Consider the following 22,285-nt stretch of genomic DNA (forward strand, 5'->3'; position numbering starts at 1 on the left):
GCTTCTGCTACAGCAGTGTCCGAATAAACAGAGATTCTCTCAGGCAAGGTTTTGATCGGAAGAGGGGGGATATCTGGTCCTTTCCAGGAAAAGGGTGTGCTCCCTCGGTTTGGTTTCATTGGCTGAATTCAGCTGAATACATCGATCTCGCTTATTTACAAAGGTGGGGATCTTTGGGGGTGGATTTTTGCCTTGATCTGATCGGGACACCGGAATCCGGCTGGATACCGCTCTCGGGCTGTGGCGTGGTAAATGTAAGGCTGCTTCACATTGCAGCCCTTCAGGCAAGGAACAATTCTGGAGAGAAAGCATGCCAAGATACACAGTGCACGTCCGAGGGGAATGGCTGGCAGTGCCGTGCCTGAACGGTGCTAACACAGTCGGATGGCTGGGAAGGGAAGCTGTGAGACGGTACATGAAAAACAAACCCGACAACGGAGGATTTACATCGGTGGAAGAAGTAAAATTTTATGTTCGAAGGTGCAAGGGTCTTGGCTTGCTGGATCTTGATGACACGGTGGAGGACGCCCTGGAGGACAATGAATTTGTTGAAGTTGGTAAGCAAAACCTTAGGCAATGCATGACGAAATGACTGCGTTGGCACCTGAGTTAGCAAGCTGTGTTTTAGTTGATCTAAAATTGCATCAGAAAAGGTGTCTAAGATTTTTAAGGAAAAATACCAAAATGTAAATTCTAACAGAACTATTTAGGGTTTAGAAACTACAGGATGCTGTATATATCATCCCTATGTGATGTCTTATACTCTCTGTGATTGTTCAGGAGATGGAGCATATGTCCAAGGATTGGGTTCTTCTGTTTCTGTCTTTAGATTACCTTAAATAAACTACATAAACACTAATTATTTTCCTAGAGGTATATAAATTTGTTTGGTGCTGATGATTGCAAATTAGAATACTTACTGTTGTATATTGTAATGAATAACAAATTAATCTATACTTAGAATACAGTTTAATCCCATTCATGTTTACTTTGGATATTTCTTCTAGTTATAGAAGGAGACATAATGTCTCCAGATTTCATACCATCTCAGCCAGAAGGAGTTCATTTGTATCCTTTTTGGAGCATTCCGTAAACTTTCTATAATTCCAGATTTATAATTTTCTGGATTTCCATGTTCTTTCAGTGTTCCTTCATTTTTAAAAGACATTGCCAGTTTTAATCGAACGGACACTACTACTTGTGACGTCGTGTTTGCCATTTCTTTTCCTTTACGTAACTTTCAGATATAGCAAATACCGAGAACCAGAACAGGTAGGAATCACCAATGATTTTACAACTTAGTAATGATCCTCATATTCTTCAGAGCTTGTGGAGAGTTAGCCACTGCAAAATTCATGAGATCAGTGGCTGTTAGGTCTTCTGGGCCTGGGAATCTAAATTGTGATTTGCTTATTGCAATTTTGTTACGGTGTTCCTATCTTATGAATGAGAGCATGCATGGCCTTCCTGTCATTGCTGAGCTTTGGTTGTTTTTTTTTTGTTATTGTTGTTGTTGTTTTAATGCTGTGATCATTAAGCAATTCTATGTGTATATGTATCCCAAACTAAAAGGTGGTTCTTTGGTGTAGTATATTTCTTTAGATGGCAACAGCTTAACAACGGAGGACCTGGTCAGTTTGGGAAAGGGGCTCTACAAGATAAAGGTAAAGATTCTGAACAAACATGGCAAAAAATCATGTTTATCTTTCTACGATTAGAATTAAATGATGTGATAGATAAACTAATATTCAAAAATATTCATTTTCTAGCTCACACCTGAAGCTGAAGCTAAAGTCAAACGATCACGAGAAGTAATTGAAAGGATTGTAAAGGAACAGACAGGTAAATATTTTTATCACTAACTATCAACTGTTTTTGTCAGCCACTTTGAAAACTATCTCAGGCTCTCTCCTTAACCAGAAATGTGTGTTTCTTGCAGTTGTTTATGGAATCACCACCGGGTTTGGGAAGTTTGCCAGAACTGTCATTCCAAACAGTAAACTTATGTAAGTTACGTATGCAGCTCTCTTCTTCCTTTCTTTTGAGGGAAGAAAGAAGGTGGAGCAGCTCTACACTGCATGCTTATGATTAGATGAGAGGGGGCTGCTTTAGTATTTCTGTTTTGTGAAAAAAAAAAAAAGTATTTCAAAAACTTACTTTTTACGTAACTATTTTTTTGTCTTCATAGGGAGCTTCAAGTGAACTTGGTTCGTTCACATTCTGCAGGTAACAAGAAACCGCTTGGTGTTTTCTCTTTCCTGCGCTGTTGACAGCAGCAGGGTAACTGAGCCCATTACTGTTCCAGGTGTGGGGAAACCGTTGACCCCCGAGAGGTCTCGCATGCTGTTGGCGCTGAGGATCAATGTCCTAGCAAAAGGGTACAGTGGAATTTCCCTAGAAACCCTCCAGCAAGTTATCGAAGCATTTAATGGTAAAAAAAGATGCTGAAAGAAGGCTTCCCTCTCTTTCGTTGTTATTGTTGGTGGTGCTGTTTGTTCGGTTTGGTATTTAACTTTTTCTTTAAAGGATAGAGCTCAATGAGTCAAGCTATGGATGTTGTTTATTTGGCTTCATAGTTGTGAGAGATCAGGACTTGTTCCTGTGCAGGCTCATGGTTAGAGACCATTCCTTTAGTGAAGAACTCGGGTGTGAGCAGAAGCAGCAGGTGAGGCGGAGGTGTAACAGGCAGAAGTGTGGTAAATGAGCCTCTGAGGGCTCAGGTGATTAGCTCAAGGCTAAGCAGGAAGCTTCTGGTAGAAACAGGAGCCAAACCTGGATGATTTAGATCATGGCTCACCCCCAGTCTTAAGTGCAAACCTGATCATATTTCTCAGGTTTTCTTCAATGAAAGCTGTGGGCACACGATAAAAGGAAGTGTTCCCTGCTCACAAACAGGCCAAGGCCAGCAGTGAGTGAGAGCTGCTTCCATACTGACTGCTCATGGCAAGGGTGGCCTATGGGAAATGTTGAAATGTTAAATGTTAAATACCTTTTTTTTTTTAACCACTGACCTGTTGTTCTACTCCCCGGCGTCAAACCAACTGACTTGGGTCCCTGAATCCCTGGTGAGCCATAGGCCTTCCCCTGCAGAGCAGGGTGACACTTAAAATGTCATTTAAAGTGTTTAAGCGTAAGTGTCTTTTGAAAGACATGTACTTGTCTTTTCAACACTGACATTAGCCAGCCTAAATGGTGATGCCTCGCTGCTGCCATCAGTAGTTGATCTGTGAAGAACATGATGCTGACTCCAGGCAAGCTCTCTTGCAAAGGCCGCTAAACTTTTGTCTGGTTGGGTGCACGCTGACGTGCATGCCAGTACCTTTTGGGACACCAAGACTTCTGGGTGGGGCCATCACCACGCAGCGCACTGGTGTTTGCCGAGCAGATGCACCTGTTTTCTTGAGCAGATCCCTGAGAGGTGCACAAGTTTTCACGAGCAGGACTACCGGGCAGACCCACAGAAGAGCGTGGTCAGCAGTTCGCGTTGCCACCACAGCTGTCACAGCAGTTGAAGCAGAGTGTCCCTGCTGGACACAACAGCAGGGAGACCAAAGGGGTGGCTCTGCTCTTTGTTGGTGGCTCTTCGTTGATGGTCCCTCTGGCGAGGTGTGCTAGAGTGGCAGCGGTGACCAAAGAGCGCCTCTGCTCCCTGTTCAGGACTTGTTTTGAGGATAGACAGAGGTTCCCTGGGCTCTATTTCTTCATTCCCATGCATTCAGTGCCCAGAGGGATGGGACAAGGGAAGAGGGTTTGGAGATGGCTTCTAGGAGTTACTCAGTGTTTAGTGAAGTGGGAAATGCACAGATAGCTTTGGCTGGTGGCCAGCCTGTGATGGGGAGCTGAGAGTGGCATTTTAGCTGCCTGGCCATGTGCTTATAGACTCCTAGCTGTGGTCCCCCCTCCTTACAGAACTGAATTCAAAAGGGAATCGATTTCTTTATAAATTGCAGCCAGTCTTGGAGCATGGACAAACCCCTGTCTGCAAGACGAGTAGTCATGTTGGTGCCATTGACCATGGATGACCATTACAGGATGTTACTGTGACCACCTTCATGTGCTGGCTTCTCTGTTTTCCAAGGAGCATATCAAGGGGAAGCTCTAACAGAAGTTGTATTTGTTTTCTTTCTAGCATCCTGCCTGCCTTACATCCCTGAGAAAGGGACAGTTGGGGCCAGCGGAGACTTGGCTCCCCTCTCTCATCTCGCTCTGGGATTAATTGGAGAAGGAAAGATGTGGTCCCCAAAGAGTGGCTGGGCTGATGCTAAATACGTAAGATTTAAAAGTCTTTAGATTTAGTGTACAGTTTGAATTGGGACTAGGTTGTGTTTAAAATCTCATCCTCTACCTTGAGGAAGGTGGATACATGAGAATAGAACAAGTGACCCACATGTCACGGGAGCAGAAATGAATGCCCAGCATGTTATTAAGTCCTAAAGAAATATCATGCCATAGTATCATAATGCAAGGTACTGCAGTGACATCAGTTAGGGATGAACAGGATGTGATACCAGCTACAAAAGATACATTACTACATCATCAGCTCCATAAACATCAACACTGTTACAACAAACCCAAGATCAATTCAAAAATGCTGAGATTAACTGGGCATTTATGGAAGGCAGGAATTTATCAGTAATGTTTATACTGCTTTTTATAATGGCTTTAAGCGGGTACACAGATTTGGACGTTTAATTTTTGATAGATTAACAAGGGTCACAGGGAATCTTTATAGCATCCTCCTCTACAGCAAGATGCTATATAATAGAATTAATTTTTAATTAATTAATTGTTACCCTGTCACTAATACATCAGCAGATTGCCCTAACATTGAACATCTCCAAGTCTGGCCTCTCCGAAGTTTTTCAGAGTAGTTTGTTCCGTCACTCCTATCACTCCTATCCATTAATATTTATTCATAATAGTTACCCACCAGATTTATTAAAGGATTGATAATTGTACCATAAAGGTAGGCTGTAGAAGTGCTGAAAATTACAGGGAGAGGATTTAGGGAGGAAGGAGGCCAGCATGTGCCAGACCTTCTGTTTTCAGATGTTGGAGGGACCTTGGCTCATTACACTATGAACCTATGTAATATATTTGGAGCATCACTATCTCAGCTTTTGCCCATCTCCCTGGGAATGCAGGAAACAATTGATGGGAGGGGAAATAGGGCAGCAGACAAATGAAGAACTTTGTTCTTCAGGCTGTTGGCTCCTGAAAGAGTTCTGTAGCAGAAATGGAATTGAAGACAGAAAGACAGACTCCTCAGGATGTATTTTCAACATGAAATCATCCAGCCTTCCCACCTTCTCTCTCTTGACCTCCCTGCTTCTGCCATTGCCCAAATAGTTCCTTGTATCATTTCCAGAGGCAGGAGGATCTGTTTTGGTTTGGGACCAGAAGTTAAATTGCACACCTCTGAAATTTGTTAACCCTTCAGTTGGAAGGGCTGAGAGGACTCTTATCAAAACCAAGGTTACACCGTTCCTCCATTTCCCACAGGAGCAATTTTATGGAACAGACTTACATAGAATGAACTGAGTAGGACTCTTTTCCCCTAGAGATTTTTTTGTAGGAAGGGTTAGGGAATCATTTATAAGGGAATAGTTTACACCAAACCAAATCTGTGGTGTGGTAAGAGGTAGGCAGAACTATCTTCCCAAGCTGTTTCCAGCCTTCTCTCATATTACTCTTTCCCATGAGATAATACATGATACCTGTTAAGGGGCTGTGACAGTATCTCACGTTAGTGCTCCTACTGCCTTCCTTTATGGAACTGGGAAATGAGGTGCTAGTTTAGAAGCTCCAAAATGCTGTCCTTTATTTTGCCCAGCAGAAAAATTAATCTAAAATATTCATAATATAAAACTCCTTTTCTTGCTTCATTTGGGAGTTATTTTTTTAAAAAATTTCATTTATGAAAACAGTTATGATTTTATAGTTTTGGTAGTTGAATTACTGGGGGAAAAAATCATTAATTATCTTTTCATTAAACTCTTTCACAGGTCCTGGAAGCCCATGGTCTGAGACCAATTACCTTGAAACCAAAAGAGGTAATAAAGTGTAATGATGACAGCTGATGAAAAACAAGCTTAGGCAATCACTAGTTGCTTTAAACTTACTATTTAAGCCTGAAATGAATTAACAGCCATTTTAAATTAAGCTCCAGAAGGGTATTTGAAGTCAGCTGTGGGGAGGGATGCCAGAGACCCCGTTCTCTAGCAGGGCTTATGGCAGCGTTCCCGTTGCAACTCCCATCTGTGTGGCAACTGCAGCTATCAGAGAAGCTGTGACTGCAGGGCTTCAGGACAGCAGAAAAATCACATCTTGCCCCCCACCCCCTTTTTAATACCACTGATAGAATTCAGTCCTTTTGCCAGTGGTAACTGGTACAGATCTGTGTTTCCATCTGCTCCTGACCTTTCATGGGTAGAAGTCATCACAGTTGCCATCCCGTGTGTCTCCGGGTCAGTGGAACCTGGTGTAGTATTGCACTGATGAGGACAGGCTTCTTTTTGCTCATAGCCACAGCAACGCAAACAGTACTAGTAGATCTATGCCTCGCAGCACCGGTGCAGATCTATCTGCCAATCAGCAGTTCACTTTGCCAGGTGCTTGGTATTTGAATCTGTCCTCATCTGAGCCCTCTGAAGGTACTTCTCGGCCCTTTGACCTTAGCAAGAGCTCAGATGACTGACTTGAACCAGATATCTCACTTCTAGATGGTTAAAACTGGGTGAGATGAATCTCACTTAATTATTAAAGTTTACACGGCAATGCAGCAGATGAGAGGGCTGGTAAGGGGGCTCAGAAGCTGTAAAACAACAGCAGGGACATCAAGCCAAACCCAGTGTCTCCTAAAGGCAGACGGCAAGCTCCCATTGCTCTAGGTGACCCTGCTTGGCAAGGGGGGTGGACTAGAAGATCTTCAGAGGTCCCTCCAAACCTCAACCATTCTGTGATTCTGAAATGGGCCTCATGTTTGTTTAGAACAAATCCGGAGCTACTTTTAGCTGAACTCAACAAATCTTTGAAAGCAGTTAAAACTTTTAGTTCTGCTTTTAATTCTGTTTTAACTCTCCATTTCTTTATTATGATTGGTTATTTGCACAACCCATGCTCTTAACTTCTTTGGTTTAATGACTTAAGAAATAATAATAATAATAAAATTAAAATCAATAATAATAGTAATAAACACTCCACTTCCAAAGCACTTAGAAAAGACTTTTAAAATTTGAAATAACGTGAACTAAATAAACCTCTTTCTTGGAACCACTGGAGTTCCAAAGGTGTTTATAATAACTTAGTAGGGTCGTGAACATTGACAATTTATGTAGCAAAGATACCCAGTCAAGCTGTTCTTTTTATGATTTTCTTCAGGACAACCCAGGGAGCTTAGCAAAGGTCTTTACATGCCTTATACAAGAAAGAGAATTATCCCTGAGATGGGTAATTATCACAGCATGTGGAATAGCTGCAATGATCTCGCTGAACATCTGCTCTCTCTTTGAAGGGTCTGGCTCTCATCAACGGGACACAAATGATCACCTCGCTGGGATGTGAAGCAGTTGAAAGAGCCAGTGCTATTGCTAGGCAAGCAGACATAGTCGCTGCCCTTACACTTGAAGTCCTGAAGGGTACAACTAAGGCCTTTGATACCGGTGGGTACTGGACTTTTCCTGACTGTTTGCTTGCAGCCATTGGAGAGAGGCCAAACCTATCAGTCTAATTTGTCTTACCAGACATCCATGCTGTGCGCCCACACAAAGGGCAGGCTGAAGTGGCATTTCGATTCAGGTCCCTCCTGGATTCTGACCATCATCCATCAGAAATAGCAGGTGAGTAATCTCAACCTTCACCCTGCCAGGTTGCACAGGACAGGCTGGGTCTTCCAACCGTAGCACCTATGCCTTTGTGTGAGGAATATCTGCTTTTCATCCCATTGTTCCTCCTAGAGAGCCATCGATTTTGTGACCGAGTTCAGGATGCGTACACAATGCGTTGCTGTCCTCAGGTAAAAACTGACTTTATTTCCTTTCGTAACAAGAGAAAAAAGATGGTAAAATGCCCACCTCAAAAATACTATCATCTATACATTTTCTGACTCCTTTAGAGAAAGAGATTTTATTTTGCTTCTCCCTCACTTCAAAGTTAATATTAGTAGGGATGTGTAATTTGCTGATCCCATGCACACATCCCTCAGGCAGTATCTGGCAATGTGGTGTTTGGATCTGAAAAAGATCAGATACTGGTAGCAGGGGGAAGGCACTGGTTTCCCCATTTGCAGGCTTTAGAGGGTGTTTCTTCTGCACTGAAGTTAAGACCATGAACTGGGGAAAGGTGTTTCCAGAAGCAGCCAGAGAGATAAATTGTTCAGATACCTCTCAAACATACTAGATGAACTCAATGCCATGAGTTTTAACATGAGCAAAACTATTAAATCAGTGGAATTAATGAAAGTCCTCCTGGTTTTAAGAGCAAATCCAAGACTGTCTTTGCTTGTAGATGTAGAGACTGGGACAATGAGAAAGAGAGCATCTGCAGGTGGGTCAGCACCCCGAGGATGAAATAAGAGTATATGCTAAGCTCAGGTGCTGTCTTTTGTTCTAGGTCCATGGAGTTGTAAACGATACAATCGCTTTCGTGAAGGACATCATGATGACTGAAATCAATAGTGCCACAGACAACCCTGTATCTTTTTACAACTTTATTTCTTTGTAACATTTTACTTGTCCTTTTTTATCTTTTTTTTTTTCTTCCAAGTAATTATTTGTATATGAGGCAAAAAAGTCCTAGTTGGTTTCAGTCAATAACTACCAGTGGTTGCAACGTCAGCCTCTCTTCCCTTCCCCATATCTGCATCAGCGCGTGCAAGTGTGTGCTGGGGCAAGGGAACCACTCATGCATTCAATCTAGTGCATGTTAAAGGTTTCCTAGATAATATCCTACATGCTTCTGTTTCCTAGATATTCTTCTACTTTCTTCTGCTTCTGTAGATAGGTGGGACTTGGTAGCCAAATGGACTTAGATGAATGGTGACTTGTCGTGTGAAACATCTGGTGGTGCAGCACGAGTGAGACCTGCGTTCCAGAGCAAGGTTTGCATTCCGTCAGGGAAGGCAGACAAAACAAACGTGACTGGTAAGCCTCCTCATGGTTCAGCCTGGTAAACTATGGGCGCACTTCTTGCACTGGCACCGAGCAAGGCTGGATTCTCCTCAGCATTATGAAGATACTACGTGCAACATCCCATTGATAGCTGACATGCATCACTGCTTGTTACCTGTCTAAAATTGTATGTGCCTTGGAGAGAATCTACCAAGTAACTGAGAAATTGTGCTGTGATCCAAACACGTGTTTCTTTGCACCCCTAATAATCCCACCCCCTAATCAAACACCTCCTTTCATGCAGTCCATTTGAAAAAGAATACATGTCAAAACTGTGTCTACAAGTTTGGAGAACTGAAATTGGGCCTTCATTTTCTGAAAAGTAGGTAGTTGTGATACAATGTATTTGCAAATAAAAGCCTACTAGTGCAAACATACCTTCAGATAAGATATTCTGATTGCTCACAGATATCTTTCACATAAGCTGTATTTGATTCATACTTGTGCCTTAACCTCTCCTTAAAGATGGTGTTTGCTGAAAGAGCAGAGACCATTTCTGGAGGAAATTTTCATGGCGAATATCCTGCAAAGGTAATTAAGCATATAGAGAAAAAAAAGACATTATAGTTTCTGATTTTTTTTCCTGTCACCTAATTTAATGAGGACGTCTTTTATAGGCTTTGGACTACTTGGCAATTGGTGTGCATGAACTCGCTGCAATTAGTGAAAGAAGAATTGAGAGGCTCTGCAACCCCTCGCTCAGTGAACTGCCTGCGTTTTTAGTCACCGAAGGAGGCCTGAACTCTGGCTTCATGATTGCACACTGCACAGCAGCTGCCCTGGGTGAGTGCTTAAGCACTATCAATAGGGCAAGCGAGAAAGACCAATTTACACTGAGGCAGTTGTGATTTGATAGTTGTTGTCACGGGATCTCACTCCTGTTTTCCTTCTCTTCTCCACATGCTTTGAGCTGGCTGGGTGCGATGTCTGAGCGTTCAGTGCAGCTGCAATTATTTCAGCTCAGGGTTCTTTGTTCTACACTGACCCATGAGCAAATTTAGTGCTCTGAGCATGCAAACCCATAGGTGGACTTCAGGAATGCTTGCATCTTGATGGGTTTGGCAGAGGGTCCTCTGTGTACAGAGTTGCCAACACACAAGCTCCAGCTGAAATCAGTGAGAGCTCTGTACCCAGCAGCCTGCAAATCAGCTCAGATAAGGCTGTAAAATTCACAGCAAGCTCTGCGGGCAACACACTGTATCTGTCTGAGCCACTCTGCCAAACCTAGATCCTCTGTTTGAATAGGTATGGTCTCTAAGTGGAGGCACCTTTATTCCTCAGTTCTCATAGGGACACCACTTGTGTCAAAGCTGGGCTGATACCCTTAGCACTCGGTGTCTTCATCTGATGGCCAGGTACTTACACCAGTAGCAAACTCCACAGGAGTTCCCAGGGCTGCATATCAGAGGAGCACACCAAAAAAAAGCTCTAGTATATTTTTCCTCTAGTACTCATGACTAAACCAACAACAAGCATGCTGGCCTCTGGGATATTACAGTTCAGGGACGCACGAGCCCACATGAAGATAAACATGCTGCAAGCAGAGGGTAAAATGTAAGTAAGAGACGCAGTCAGGAACAGAGGACGTCAGATAGTAAGTAGGTAAATACCCTGCAGAAAAACAGTTGATGAGCTAAATCGATGTAATAAAATGGCTCTGCCCAGAGGCTGTTTTGGGAAGTGGGACTGGAATATGAGCTGAAGGGCTCATCGCTGTGTTTGAAGGCTGGCAACTTTTCCTTTTGTCTGGACAGAGTTTGTGATGGCTGCAGAGCTCAGCTGCTGCTGGGCTCCAGGTGCCAGGGGCATCTGCTCTGCTCACAGGCCTCGCACTCACAGCTCATGTCTGCCACCTGAGAGACCCCAGGGCATTCCCTGGCCATCGACACGGCAGTGAGGACAGCCCTGCCTCCCAGCCCATCACGGTGCTGAGGCCAAGGGCTCGTGGTGGGGAGTGGGCAGACTTTCTGTCTTTGGTTAATATTTGCATCTAAAGACCAGTATCAGTGACTGTTTTTAGATGTGATGGTAGTTTTCAAGGTGTTTATTGCAAACTACTCAGCTAAAACATTGATGTGTTCTGCAAAGAGGGGCAGAAGCTGCGTTCTCCACTGCAGCCTGTGGTGGTGGATGAGCTCTTTGATCCAGGCTGGCTATTGTTTTTGGTATCATTGCCTGTTCTGCCCTACATGCACTGCATTGGGTTTTTGCAGTTTCGGAGAACAAAGCCTTGTGCCATCCCTCGTCTGTGGATTCTCTGTCCACTAGTGCTGCTACGGAGGACCACGTGTCCATGGGAGGATGGTCTGCAAGAAAAGCATTGAGAGTCATTGAGCACGTGGAACAAGGTAACATTAAAACGATGATTTCCAGACAAACCTTATGTATGTAACTGGATTAAGATATTAATGCCATTATTTTTAGATGTTTAGATGATTAGAAAAAAGGCTTAATGCATCTGAAAGAACTATTTAAAAATATTTTATTAAGTATATACTTTTACAAGCAGTTGGAACAAAGATGAGGTAAATCCAGGGCTAAGTGTTTCTTGTGAAACAAAACTACTTACTACAGGATGCTCAGCAAAACTGTTGTCTCTTGCTTTGAAGTGCAGATTGCTCTTTTTTTTTTTCCTTTTATTTATTTGTTTGGCAGATGATGTGCTTAGATACAGATGTCAGCTGTTAGTGGAAGAACAGAATAATAAATAGGACACAAACATTAAACTCATTTGCCCACTTGAGTTTATACACGAGTGCTCTAAAGACTTAGTTTTCTGGAACTGCATTCTTCACATGCAGACTAGTGGGTCTGAGAAACAACACATTTCAACATTGTGTTGAGAAACAACATATTCTAGATCCAGCTGATTTAGCCAGCTCCTTTGGTGAGTTGGCTTGTGAGACTGAGGAATTAATGCCAATAGTCATCAGGTCTGAGGTGGGCAGATAAGGTGCAAACTTCTCCAGAAAGAATAATCTCCTTCAAAGTTTCATAAGCAGAACCCTTCTACAGCTCAGGCCTCTTTGTTCATCTCAGCCCTAAAAAGTTTTCTAATTTATGATGCCCATTACCTTGGGTATTCAAGATACCCTGGAAGAGATTATGGTATAAGACTGTGGTAACTAGGAGTTCCTGCCATACTGAAAAGTCTGCATGGCAGACCACCCCAAAACTGCTTTCTAAAATGCTGGATGACCCATAAAATGATCTGCTTCTGGGCTGCATCTCACGGGTGCGTGGATCCACTGTTCTTTTTTATATTACCTGAAGCGATGTCATACCAGCTAGACCGAATGCCAAGGCTATTTTCATCAAGGAAGCCTCACCCTGAGCTGCACCTGCTGAACATCTCCCCTGCTGTTGTGATTCCCTAGTTCTGGCTATCGAGCTGCTCGCTGCCTGCCAGGGCATCGAATTCCTACGCCCTCTGAGGACGACAACGCCATTGGAGAAGGTCTACGACCTTGTGCGCTCAGTTGTGAGGTAAGATCAGATAAAACGCGACAGGCAGAGGTCACCTGCCACTTTGGAGACCTGCTGCCGCTGCCGGTTAATGTTTGGCCAATGTTCTCACTGGGGTCTCGTTGCAGGCCTTGGATGAAGGACCGCTTCATGGCCCCGGACATCGAAGCGGCTCACAGGCTGCTCGTGGAGCAGAAGGCGAGTGTTGGCGTCTGGCGGGGGCCGTGGGCTCTGTCCTCAGGGGCACGCCGCAGCTCCGCTCCGGGGATGCCCCTTGCTATGGTCACTTGGCTGGAGTCAGTAACAGCGCTCCTTTGCCTGGTCCTGTGTAATAAATAGTTTACATTACTAAAACTGGCAGGGAGCTGCCTGAGGGCAGGGTCCCACACCCCCACCCATCTCCAGTGGATCCCATCTCCAATGGGATCGCTCTCCGGATGGCGATCCTCGTTCCCCAGGTAGCACGCTCCCCAGCCGTGAGGCCCTCGGGCCCGGCAGGCCGCTAGAAGTGGTAAGGGGAGGTGCACGAGGGAACAGCAGTGGCCTTAGCAGTGCTAACCCAGGCCAAGTGTTTGTACGGCTATGGGACTGCACAAACATATCTCACTTGTTTGTAAAATGTCAATAACAAACAATCAGTGAGAGTAAGCAAATGGAAGATCCCAGTCCCTCCTCTGTGAGGCTGTTTGCCTTGCAGCCATCTGTCTTACAGCCTTGAAAGAAGAGACATAGAAGACTGTAGAATATTTTCCTCTCCTTGTCTGCCTTAAATACCAGACATTATCCCTTCCATTTTTCTTTGGCCATATCAGCTGTCATTTTGTTTCCCTGGCCCCTTCATGACCCAGGGATTTGGTAACTAGTGACAGTGATCCTCTCCCAACTATTGCACACCAAGCATTCGCCTGCTAACAAGACAAGATGCAACGTTTTCATCTTGAATCCTTTCATCTTATCCCCCCAGAGCTGTATCTTTTCCTGTCCTCTCTCAACTCCATCCACATGCTCTTCCCTAAACCTCACTCTGCCTGCTTTGCTATTTCTGTTGATCACCTACAGCTTATTTATGCAGGCCTCTAATTCTCAGCTACATCCCAGTAAATTTCCAACAGGGTTTCCTGAACTTGAATATCGATGTCTAACTGAGTATGAAGAATAATTCTTCAGTTTTCCTTCCAACTCTCCTGTTTTACTTTCTGATTTCACAGGTGTGGGAAGTAGCTAAACCTTACATTGAAAAGTACAGGAGAGAACACATCCCTGAATCAAGACCTGGTTCACCAACGGCCTTCTCCCTGGGATCACTGGGAAAGAAAACACACACTGGCCATGACCACTCACATCAGAATGAACTTTAATAGTTGCTCTCCTCGGGTACAGAGCAGATCCTTTCCAGGACCTTCCCTGTGTATGGCTGTTTCACCAAAAATCAGAGTGGTTTCTTTGGATGACCCAAAAGAACCGTTTTTGCCACTCAGGAGCACATAGCAATGGAAGAAAAATGGCTCACTAGTTTCTTCATATGTGAAAGACAGCTCTGTCATAATAGTGTGGATTTGTCTGATCTTCCTGAGCTTTTGAACACAAAATATTCAGACTCCTGCTGAAACCAGTGGATGTTTTATTCAGTGCCTCTCGCATTTGTTTTGTCAGCTCTTTGCTTATCTTCTCTTTATCTGTGCCAAGGATACTGAACAGCTGAGATTTGTTATTCTCACCTCTTTTTCCTTTGGGTAACTGCTGCAGTACCCTTCATTCTGCCACAAGCAAAATTATCTCTGACACTTAATTCTTCTCTCTCTTGCTCCTCCAGCACTGTGCAGATCTTCTGTGAGGTATACAGATTCTTGTGTAACAAGAGCATTTTTAGAACAGGTGCTTCACAAATCAAAAAAGCTGTGTGCAAAAGAACATGCTATGGGTATCATCGCTCCAGAACAAATACGTTGTGTTCTGATGATGGACTACGTTTAATGCAGCTTTCCAAGACCTATGGGCTCACACCTGCAATAAAAGTAGAGAGGCTTCACATACAGCTGCAGCACTGTGTTTTCCTGTCATGATGAAAAAGTGAAACAAAGCCTTAGCCTAGAAATAAGCAGGACAGGTGGCAAAGGGGCCTGGAAAGGGTACAGACTCTTTCTGGGGAGGAAGAGGTGGTGTGGATGTAAACCAGCGCTGGAGACCTGCACTTCCATGGCTTACTGGGCATCCGCCTGGCAGCGGAGGGCCTTGTCCCCATGGAGAAACTTGTGTTGTAACGCGCTCTGTGTTACAACACCGACCTCTGGCACAGGCTATGTATTTTGCAAGGCAGGACTCAGGACTTAGCTTCACATCACAGCACAGTGACATGTAAAGACCAGTTAAAAACCAGTAGCCTTGGCAGTACAGGCCTGATAACCACAGCCACGTGTGGGTTCAGCATGGACTAGAAACCCTCCCAGGCCTCAGCTATGCTGCACAGGGCAGCTGAATTACTAGTGTGGGGCCACCCATGTGTGTCTCTGGGTGGGACCTGCAACGATAAACGTGCCCCAAGGACAGGATTCACACCCTCTGGAAAGCTGGCAGGGAGACACTGAACCTGGCCAGGAGAAAACATGACTTACAGGGTGTCCTGCCCTGCGCAGAGCCAGGTGACTTTTGACTCGTCACGCCAAGATACAAACACAAGCGTGGTGCTGGGCCCTCGGCCCAGCGCTAAGTAGAGCTGGGAGTGAGGATACCCACCCATGTGTGTGAGATCCCAGTTCGGCACCCTCTGTCTCTGGCCTCTGTCTCTCCCTCCTGTGCCAAGTCTGTCTCCACCCGTTCAGCTCTGGGCTCTCTGCAGCAAGCCTATCTCAACCTCCTGCTGAAGCTGTTCCATTTTGTATAAAATTGGCTATTAATTAAAATCATCTGTGAGAGTGACCCTAGGAGATACGTGCCTGGTTGTTCATCCATTTGCCCTCAGCCTTAGGGTGTGGCTAAATAATAGCTTCTCCAACAGCAAAACCAGCAGGCGCGGTTCCTACCTGCTCCACTCCTACCTACATCCCGCTCCCACGTGCTGCAGCAGCCGACGCAGTGAGTGTCATTGCCGAAGTGAGCCAAATTAACAGCAAGCAAAAAGAAATGTTTTGCGTTTCAGCGTGCTGTGCTTTCCCTGGCAGCTGCATGGACGCAGTGGTAGCAGCACAGCAAACCGCGCAACGGCAGGGCCATGTAGCCAGCCATCAGGAACCACTTAAGCCAGTTATGCCACTGAAGTATAACCACATCCTCTCACTGCAAACCTCCCGCTAATTATAGCCCTGGGGCATGCTCCAAAATGGCTACTGGATTTGGCCAAGTTGATCAGGCAAGCACGTGGTTTGAAATTCCCGTCAGAGCTTGTGCATGACAGCACATTCCCCTCGGGTCAGTAGTTTCAGGCCACAAATGACTATTTCTGTCCAGCAAGAGAATATTTGAGGTTTTCCTTATGCTAGCTTGGTCCCCCAGATGTTGTAGGCACTTTGGAGAAGACGTACTGCCTCGCTGCATGGCAGAGGATACGCGCTGGGCTCTGCCATTGCACATGGCAATTACAGCCTTGGGCTCATATTAGGGCTGCCACCATCACCACTCAGTTTGCCCTGCCCCACTGCGATACCTCCCACATGGGAAACAGAACCAAAACAGTGGGAATGCAAGCAAAATTTTTAACTTCTATTTCTCTTTGCCATGAGGAGTGATGTCGCAGGGCCACACGTGTTACTCCCCACTCACCTCTTTACAGCCGCCTGTGGCACGTGCAGCCTTCAGCCCTTCCCCTCCCTCCATCCTGCCCCGGTGCACAGTACCTCAGGCACCCAGACTTGCTGGGCACCCTGCGAGGAGCTCTGCCCCGCTGCACTGCACACCTCGGGCTGCCAGGGACCAAGGCATGGCCAGGACATGCTGTAGCACTGCAGCCTCAGCTTTGCGCTGTACCTACACTAAGCTCAGGGGCACTGCTCTGACCGTGCCTTTTCGGAAATGCCTGTGACAGCACTCTGACAGCTTTCCCCAGCTGCCTACATTAATGTCATTTATGAATGCTGTCTCAGGCAGAATGGACAGTGCAATAGCATACTTCAGATGTTATTCCAAGTTCTGTAAGAGCGAAGGTCCACACCCACATCTGGTACAACATCTGCTTGCAGGGAAATGTATCTAGTGACAGGAACACCATTAAATTATATTTTAAAATGATCTGGTTGGCTAGCCGGGATGAAATCAAACATGAAGAAAGACACCCTGTGGGGTGGTTTACACGTTTTAGATGTTAACTGATGACCCCAACGCTCAGGAAGATCAGAATATAAAGCTGCTACATGATTATGATGGCTTTCAAACTAGAATGAGACTGCTGTCCCTCATCAGGAATCCAGTTCACTAACGAGCACCATTCCAAATGTGCATACCTAAGACCCTGGCCCTCTCTTACAGGTTTCTTAACATTATTCTTCCCAGTTAATCCTACCTGGATTCAAACTTCTTTCTTAGAATCATAGAATCATTAAGGTTGGAAAAGACCTCCAAGAGCATGTGGTCCAACCATCCCCCTCCCACCAATGTCACCACTAAACCATGTCCCTAAGCACCACGTCCAACCTTTCCTCGAACACCCCCAGGGACGGTGACTCCACCACCTCCCTGGGCAACCAGTTCCAATGCCTGACTGCTCTTTCTGAGAAGAAATGTCTCCTCATTTCCAACCTGAACCTCCCCTGGTGCAACTTGAGACCATTCCCTCTAGTTCTATCACTAATTACCTGTGAGAAGAGGCCCACACCCAGCTCCCCACAACTTCCTTTCTTCATCCATAGATTGTTTGTTTTGTGTGTTGTTTTTTTTTTTTCCTCAAATATAAAAATTTTATAGACTAAAACTATAAAGAAAACTGTCTTATTTCTAACAGGTATGATTAAAATTATTTTCATGCACCAGACAAGAAGGAGAGAAGGACAACTGATATGAAGATGGACCAGGCGGCTGATGTAACAGATGGGTAATGCATGATAAAGTTTATTTGAATAAAAGGGCTGGTAAGATGAACAGGCAATCAATTTACCAGTAAATACAAATCTGATTTGTCTGTTGCTTTGAAATATTCCATGCCAATTTGATTATAGAGGCTTCCTAAATTACTGTCTTCCTTCAGTAACTGCTCGTTATCCCACACCTCTCGTTTTTATAGACAACTTTTCCTTTAACTATAACATAGTCAATCAACGTTTGATGTCCCCCGAACTGGTAAATCAAATGCTCCCACCTAAAAAGACAACAAGATGTTTAAGAATATCTATATTTGCATCAACAAGATGTTTAAGAATATCTATATTTGCATAAAAGCAGGTCACATACCTAGTATACCTGGCAATTACAAAATATTTGCTTAAAGCACAGGAAAGCGCTATTCCCTGTTGATGTTGATTCAAAATTCCATGTTTACATGTTGATCTCTTGTTGCATGAATACGATGAACTAATGTACAAATCATTAGAGAATTTCTTCCACAAAATAAACAGGTATTATCTTTAAATAATTTATCAATAAGCACGGGTTATTTGTAATATTAGCCCTAAAACTATTATGCTTTATCTTCCACTGGAGTGATTAAGGAGAATCAAAGTGGGTCTAAAATGCTAGCAGTGTCCCTTTCTACAGGTGAAAATAACTTCTAAAGCACAAGGAATTCATTAACCTCTCCACTATCCACACGGTGAAAAATTAAGTCCCTTATGTTAAATCACATTACAAATGATAATGGAAGAACATACCTCGATGAATTTATAATAACAAGGTCCCCCTGCTTGCCGATCTCTATGGAGCCATGAGTGTCTGATTTTCCCAGAGCATACGCTGCATTAATGGTGGCAGCTGCTAGCGCTTCATTCATTGACATCTTCATGTTTACACAGGCCAGATGCATCACCATAGGCTAGTAGGAAAATTAAGCAGAAAATGGGAGTTACCAATAACAAATAAAGTTGTTTATGCCTCAAATCTCAAAGCGCTCTCCTCCCACCTTATGCAACAAAAGGAGTTGTCCCACATGATGTAAATCTTGCCAATTCCAAAATGAGAAATGTGGAATCAGGAACTTTGCAAGCTTTTTTTTCGAAGCCTCTCAGTGCATTTGAAAAATCAAACCCCTTTAAGTTTCAAGAATTTCTGGCAAAACGTACCAACCCACATAAATAAGCAGGAGCAATTGTCTAAGCTGTGCATACAGTTCTCTGTGGATACGAAGAATGTTTTATGTATGTAAGATCTATACACAAGTTGTACTAGCAGGAGATATTGTTATTTTGTGTTGTTGTAAGTATTAGGGATAGCTTACCATTGAAAAACAGTATGCATTAGGATTAAAATCACTGCCAAGAGCAACTATAACTCCTTCATTTAACATTTTTCTAGCTTGAGGTTGCTTCAGTCTAGTGGGAAAAAGACGCTTGTCAGTACCATTCACTTAGTTATTACATGATGAATTACACGAGCAAAAGTCATCACTCCGTTTGGCTACGTTCACGCATTCAGTTACACCAATTCCTTTGGAGATGGAAGGCCAAATCCTCCTCTTGGCTACCTATCACCCTATGGACAGCATAACTGGAAACTGTGATCCACTGTTTTTGCAGTAATAACATGTGACAGCAACCACTATCAAGCATCAGGCTGCAGGCCACTGAAATGTTGGTATTTATCCAGGCCTCAGCCACTTAAGGATTTACAAGGTGAAAATCTTCATTTCTCAAAAAAGTAATTTTCTAGTCTTTATAGCTTCAAAGACAGACTTGCAAACACGAGCAGTGGCATAACCAATGCAGTAGTCTCTCCCCAGGTCTGTTGGCAATTCAAAATAATAACTTGACACTGTGAATTTCGTTTGTATGTATTACAGGATTTCTCTCACTTAGCAGTGTTAATGCAAACAATAGCTAGCTTCACTAGCTAAAGCTAGCTGCTTTATAAAAGCCTCATGCTCCCACTGAATTCTATATAAACAACCCACCGGGGTGCCGTAACTTCAGGGTTATACGGGAATCCAGCTTCATAGAGCTGACCTTCTACCACCGATAAAATCCACTAACGTTATGAGCATGATGTCCCTGGTTTACATTACTTGCCAGTCAGGAAGTACCTCTGTAGTAACCACCAACTGAGCTCTGATCTTATGAACAGTTGCGTTTACAATCAACTTCAGTATCTGGAATAGCCATTTCAAAACTGTTCAGCCACTTGGTAAATCTGGGTAGGTGTTTGCAAGGATGGTCAGCAGCCTTAGGAAAGACACTCACTAAGGAGTTTTAGCCCAAGCTGCTTTAACACCAGCAGCACCAACCATCATTTCCAGAAATAAACTAGTGTAACAATAAAAATGAAAACACAGAGCATAAGCTGCTCAAAAAGTAGTTTTAAAAGCACTGCAGTTAACAGAAAAGAACAAAAAACAAGATCTCAGAAGAGCTTTTATTTGGTATAAGACAATTCTCTTGCTATAGAAGCCTCCTAGCAGATTTATGAGAAAATAACATGTTCTGTACACAACAGGACCCTCTGAGAGTTAACTGTGTTTAAAAAGATTCGTCTGAAAAGCTGTTCCCTGTCCTCACATGTCCTCTGTGCTCTACTGCCAGATTCCTACTAAGGAATACTGCAAACAACTGTTAGCAAAGGCCAAAATGAGAGCATGTTTACCATTAAGCAACCCTTCATCTGCATTCTCTGGCCCAGTTCTGGTCATCATATGAAGCCCTGGCTGCTACAGCTTTTCTTAAAACCTGGGACTACTGCAGGGGCAGGATCTTGTGAGGTCTGAAGTCTCACAATTAGTAGTGGAGCTGAGGGAGGCCAGCATGTCAAAGGATGTACCACATCAACTCACAGCAACTTTTGCTCACATTAGTGTCGCACAGCTTTAGGCCCTCTAATACTCTTAATAGTTATCTGTTGTACCTCAAACACAGCTTCTTCTTTTTAGAGTGTATTAGAATGAGAGGTCTGTGTTCAATAAATAGTGCTCTGGACACCGGAACAAATGAGGCCTCGTTACCATTACTCACAGCTGATCATTATCTCAGTCTGAGACTTATCCTGAGGTTATAAACCTTTCGCTGCATGGATTCTCTGGAACAACATGAGTTACAGCTCCTGCCTTTTCCACAGGTAGGTATGGTTCTGCTGTCTCTCCTTTACCTCCCTGCCCAGGGTCAACCTGCAGGACCAGAAGTTATCTCCAAGATCTGCATTCTGGCGGTGCATTTAGCTGCAATCAGCCAGTGGGTTCAGAAGCAGTGGTGCAGGATATGGACAGCTAACCACAAATACGAGCACAAGCACAGACACAGAAGTGAACATGATCAGAATGACACAGACAACAACTGCACAAGCCCTTCCAACTCCTCAGAAAGCAGGCCACTGAGAAAAAAAAACAGTTTGAGGATTTTTCTCATTACAGAATAGAAGGCATTATTGGGTTGTGGTCCTCATTATCTAGAGGGAAGCAAGTGATCCATTCATGCTTATCTGAAATCTCTGCACATGGAAAATTGCGCATTTAAGCCAATTTTGCTCAGCATTGCCTGGGTAAAATCAGACCAAATTTTTACAACGTTACCCAGAGTCTTTCACCTCTTAAGACAACCAAAGGATTCATTTCCCAGCAAAAACTTCTGCAAGAGAGCAAATACAAACATTGTAGGTAAAAATTGCCTGAAAAGAAGCCAATTCAGTTTTCAAAGTCTAAATGTGTTGATGAAAACCAGTCATTCTCTTCTTAAATGAATGCCTTATTATTGTCAGCCTATCATGAGGGCTAAATTCTAGTGTTGACTAAACCACTCACAATCTACCATGAGAATTCTCAGAAGTAGGGTACTGCCTCATTTTTGGGAATGTCCACCAGAAATAAGACATGAGTAGGCTCATTCAGCTCTTTGTGATTTGTCTTCACTGATCCCGCCTGCTCATTAGCAGACAAATACAAGCTTACACTTTTGCATAAGAAGACCCTAAATCACAAATATGTTTTTGTTGTTACAAAGGTTTTTCCTCTGATCTAGTGGCCTTACCTTAGCATGTAGGCAGTAGTTGGCAAAAGGACAGCTGCACACTTAGCTCTTGCTATTGCTGCAATGCCTTCATCACTAACTTCCTCTAGGTGGCTGATAGCCTGGGCTCCTAGTTCAGCTCCAAGCTGAGAGAATTATCAAGAAAATTAAGCAATTAAGGTGAGTAATTTAACAGTTAACAGTTAATTCAGTAAAACAATGTTGTTATCAAATGACTGGAGCAGACAATTCATTATTAACGTCAAATTTATTAAAAGAAAAATCATAAAGAATGCCTGAAAGAACAAATGAAATACAGAGACAAAATATTTTCTACTTTGCTGCACAAAAAGTTAATCAGAGAAAGATATTAAACTGAGCGGAAGGGAACCTTCAGTAGTGTTTTTGACAGATGAACATGCACAATACTGGCCAGCTATGGATAAAACCATTATGAACTCCTGTTCAGAAATTAAGCAGCAGAAAAGGGCTGACAAAACTGACACTGGTTGCAGAACGAGTAGTGTGACTGCTGCTTTCTGTGGTGAAGCACCAAGAAGGCTTTTATGATCAATTAAGATTTTCTTG

At 43.7% G+C, this 22,285-nt stretch overlaps 2 protein-coding genes across 5 annotated transcripts in view; one reads left to right on the forward strand and one right to left on the reverse strand.

The window, feature by feature from the left end:
- Positions 1 to 169: 169 nt before the first annotated feature.
- HAL (histidine ammonia-lyase) lies at positions 170 to 14,543 on the forward strand. The gene is made up of 20 exons (XM_083819382.1): positions 170 to 557; positions 1,008 to 1,068; positions 1,245 to 1,272; positions 1,590 to 1,664; positions 1,770 to 1,842; positions 1,940 to 2,006; positions 2,189 to 2,226; positions 2,306 to 2,431; positions 4,130 to 4,269; positions 6,006 to 6,053; positions 7,514 to 7,661; positions 7,743 to 7,838; positions 7,956 to 8,014; positions 8,611 to 8,691; positions 9,633 to 9,698; positions 9,785 to 9,950; positions 11,381 to 11,515; positions 12,545 to 12,653; positions 12,761 to 12,830; positions 13,841 to 14,543. The coding sequence occupies exons 1-20, from the start codon at positions 311 to 313 to the stop codon at positions 13,988 to 13,990; spliced, it is 1,983 nt and encodes a 660-aa protein (XP_083675508.1). The 5' UTR covers positions 170 to 310; the 3' UTR covers positions 13,991 to 14,543.
- The window catches only part of AMDHD1 (amidohydrolase domain containing 1), a 19,564-nt gene continuing 9,988 nt past the window's right edge, over positions 12,710 to 22,285 (reverse strand). For 2 of the 4 annotated variants that reach the window (XM_083819386.1, XM_083819383.1), the window contains 4 exons: positions 21,719 to 21,843; positions 18,988 to 19,081; positions 18,425 to 18,585; positions 12,710 to 12,956 (listed from right to left, as the gene is read on the reverse strand). In XM_083819386.1, the coding sequence (XP_083675512.1) occupies positions 12,806 to 12,956; positions 18,425 to 18,585; positions 18,988 to 19,081; positions 21,719 to 21,843 (531 nt within the window). In that variant the 3' untranslated portion in view covers positions 12,710 to 12,805. Of the gene's footprint in view, positions 12,957 to 14,041; positions 14,637 to 17,655; positions 17,917 to 18,424; positions 18,586 to 18,987; positions 19,082 to 21,718; positions 21,844 to 22,285 lie in introns of those variants that run through there. The other 2 variants (XM_083819385.1, XM_083819384.1) reach the window with 2 other exon arrangements.

The sequence above is a fragment of the Anser anser genome (assembly GCF_964211835.1).
Source record: "Anser anser genome assembly, chromosome: 1".
Lineage (NCBI taxonomy): Eukaryota > Metazoa > Chordata > Aves > Anseriformes > Anatidae > Anser > Anser anser.

Coding starts and splice junctions, on each gene's coding strand:
- HAL (XM_083819382.1), top strand. CDS start 311: ATGCCAAGATACACAGTGCACGTCCGAGGGGAATGGCTGGCAGTGCCG. Junction 558..1,007: donor CAATGAATTTGTTGAAGTTG/GTAAGCAAAACC, acceptor TATTTCTTCTAG/TTATAGAAGGAGACATAATG. Junction 7,662..7,742: donor AACTAAGGCCTTTGATACCG/GTGGGTACTGGA, acceptor TTGTCTTACCAG/ACATCCATGCTGTGCGCCCA.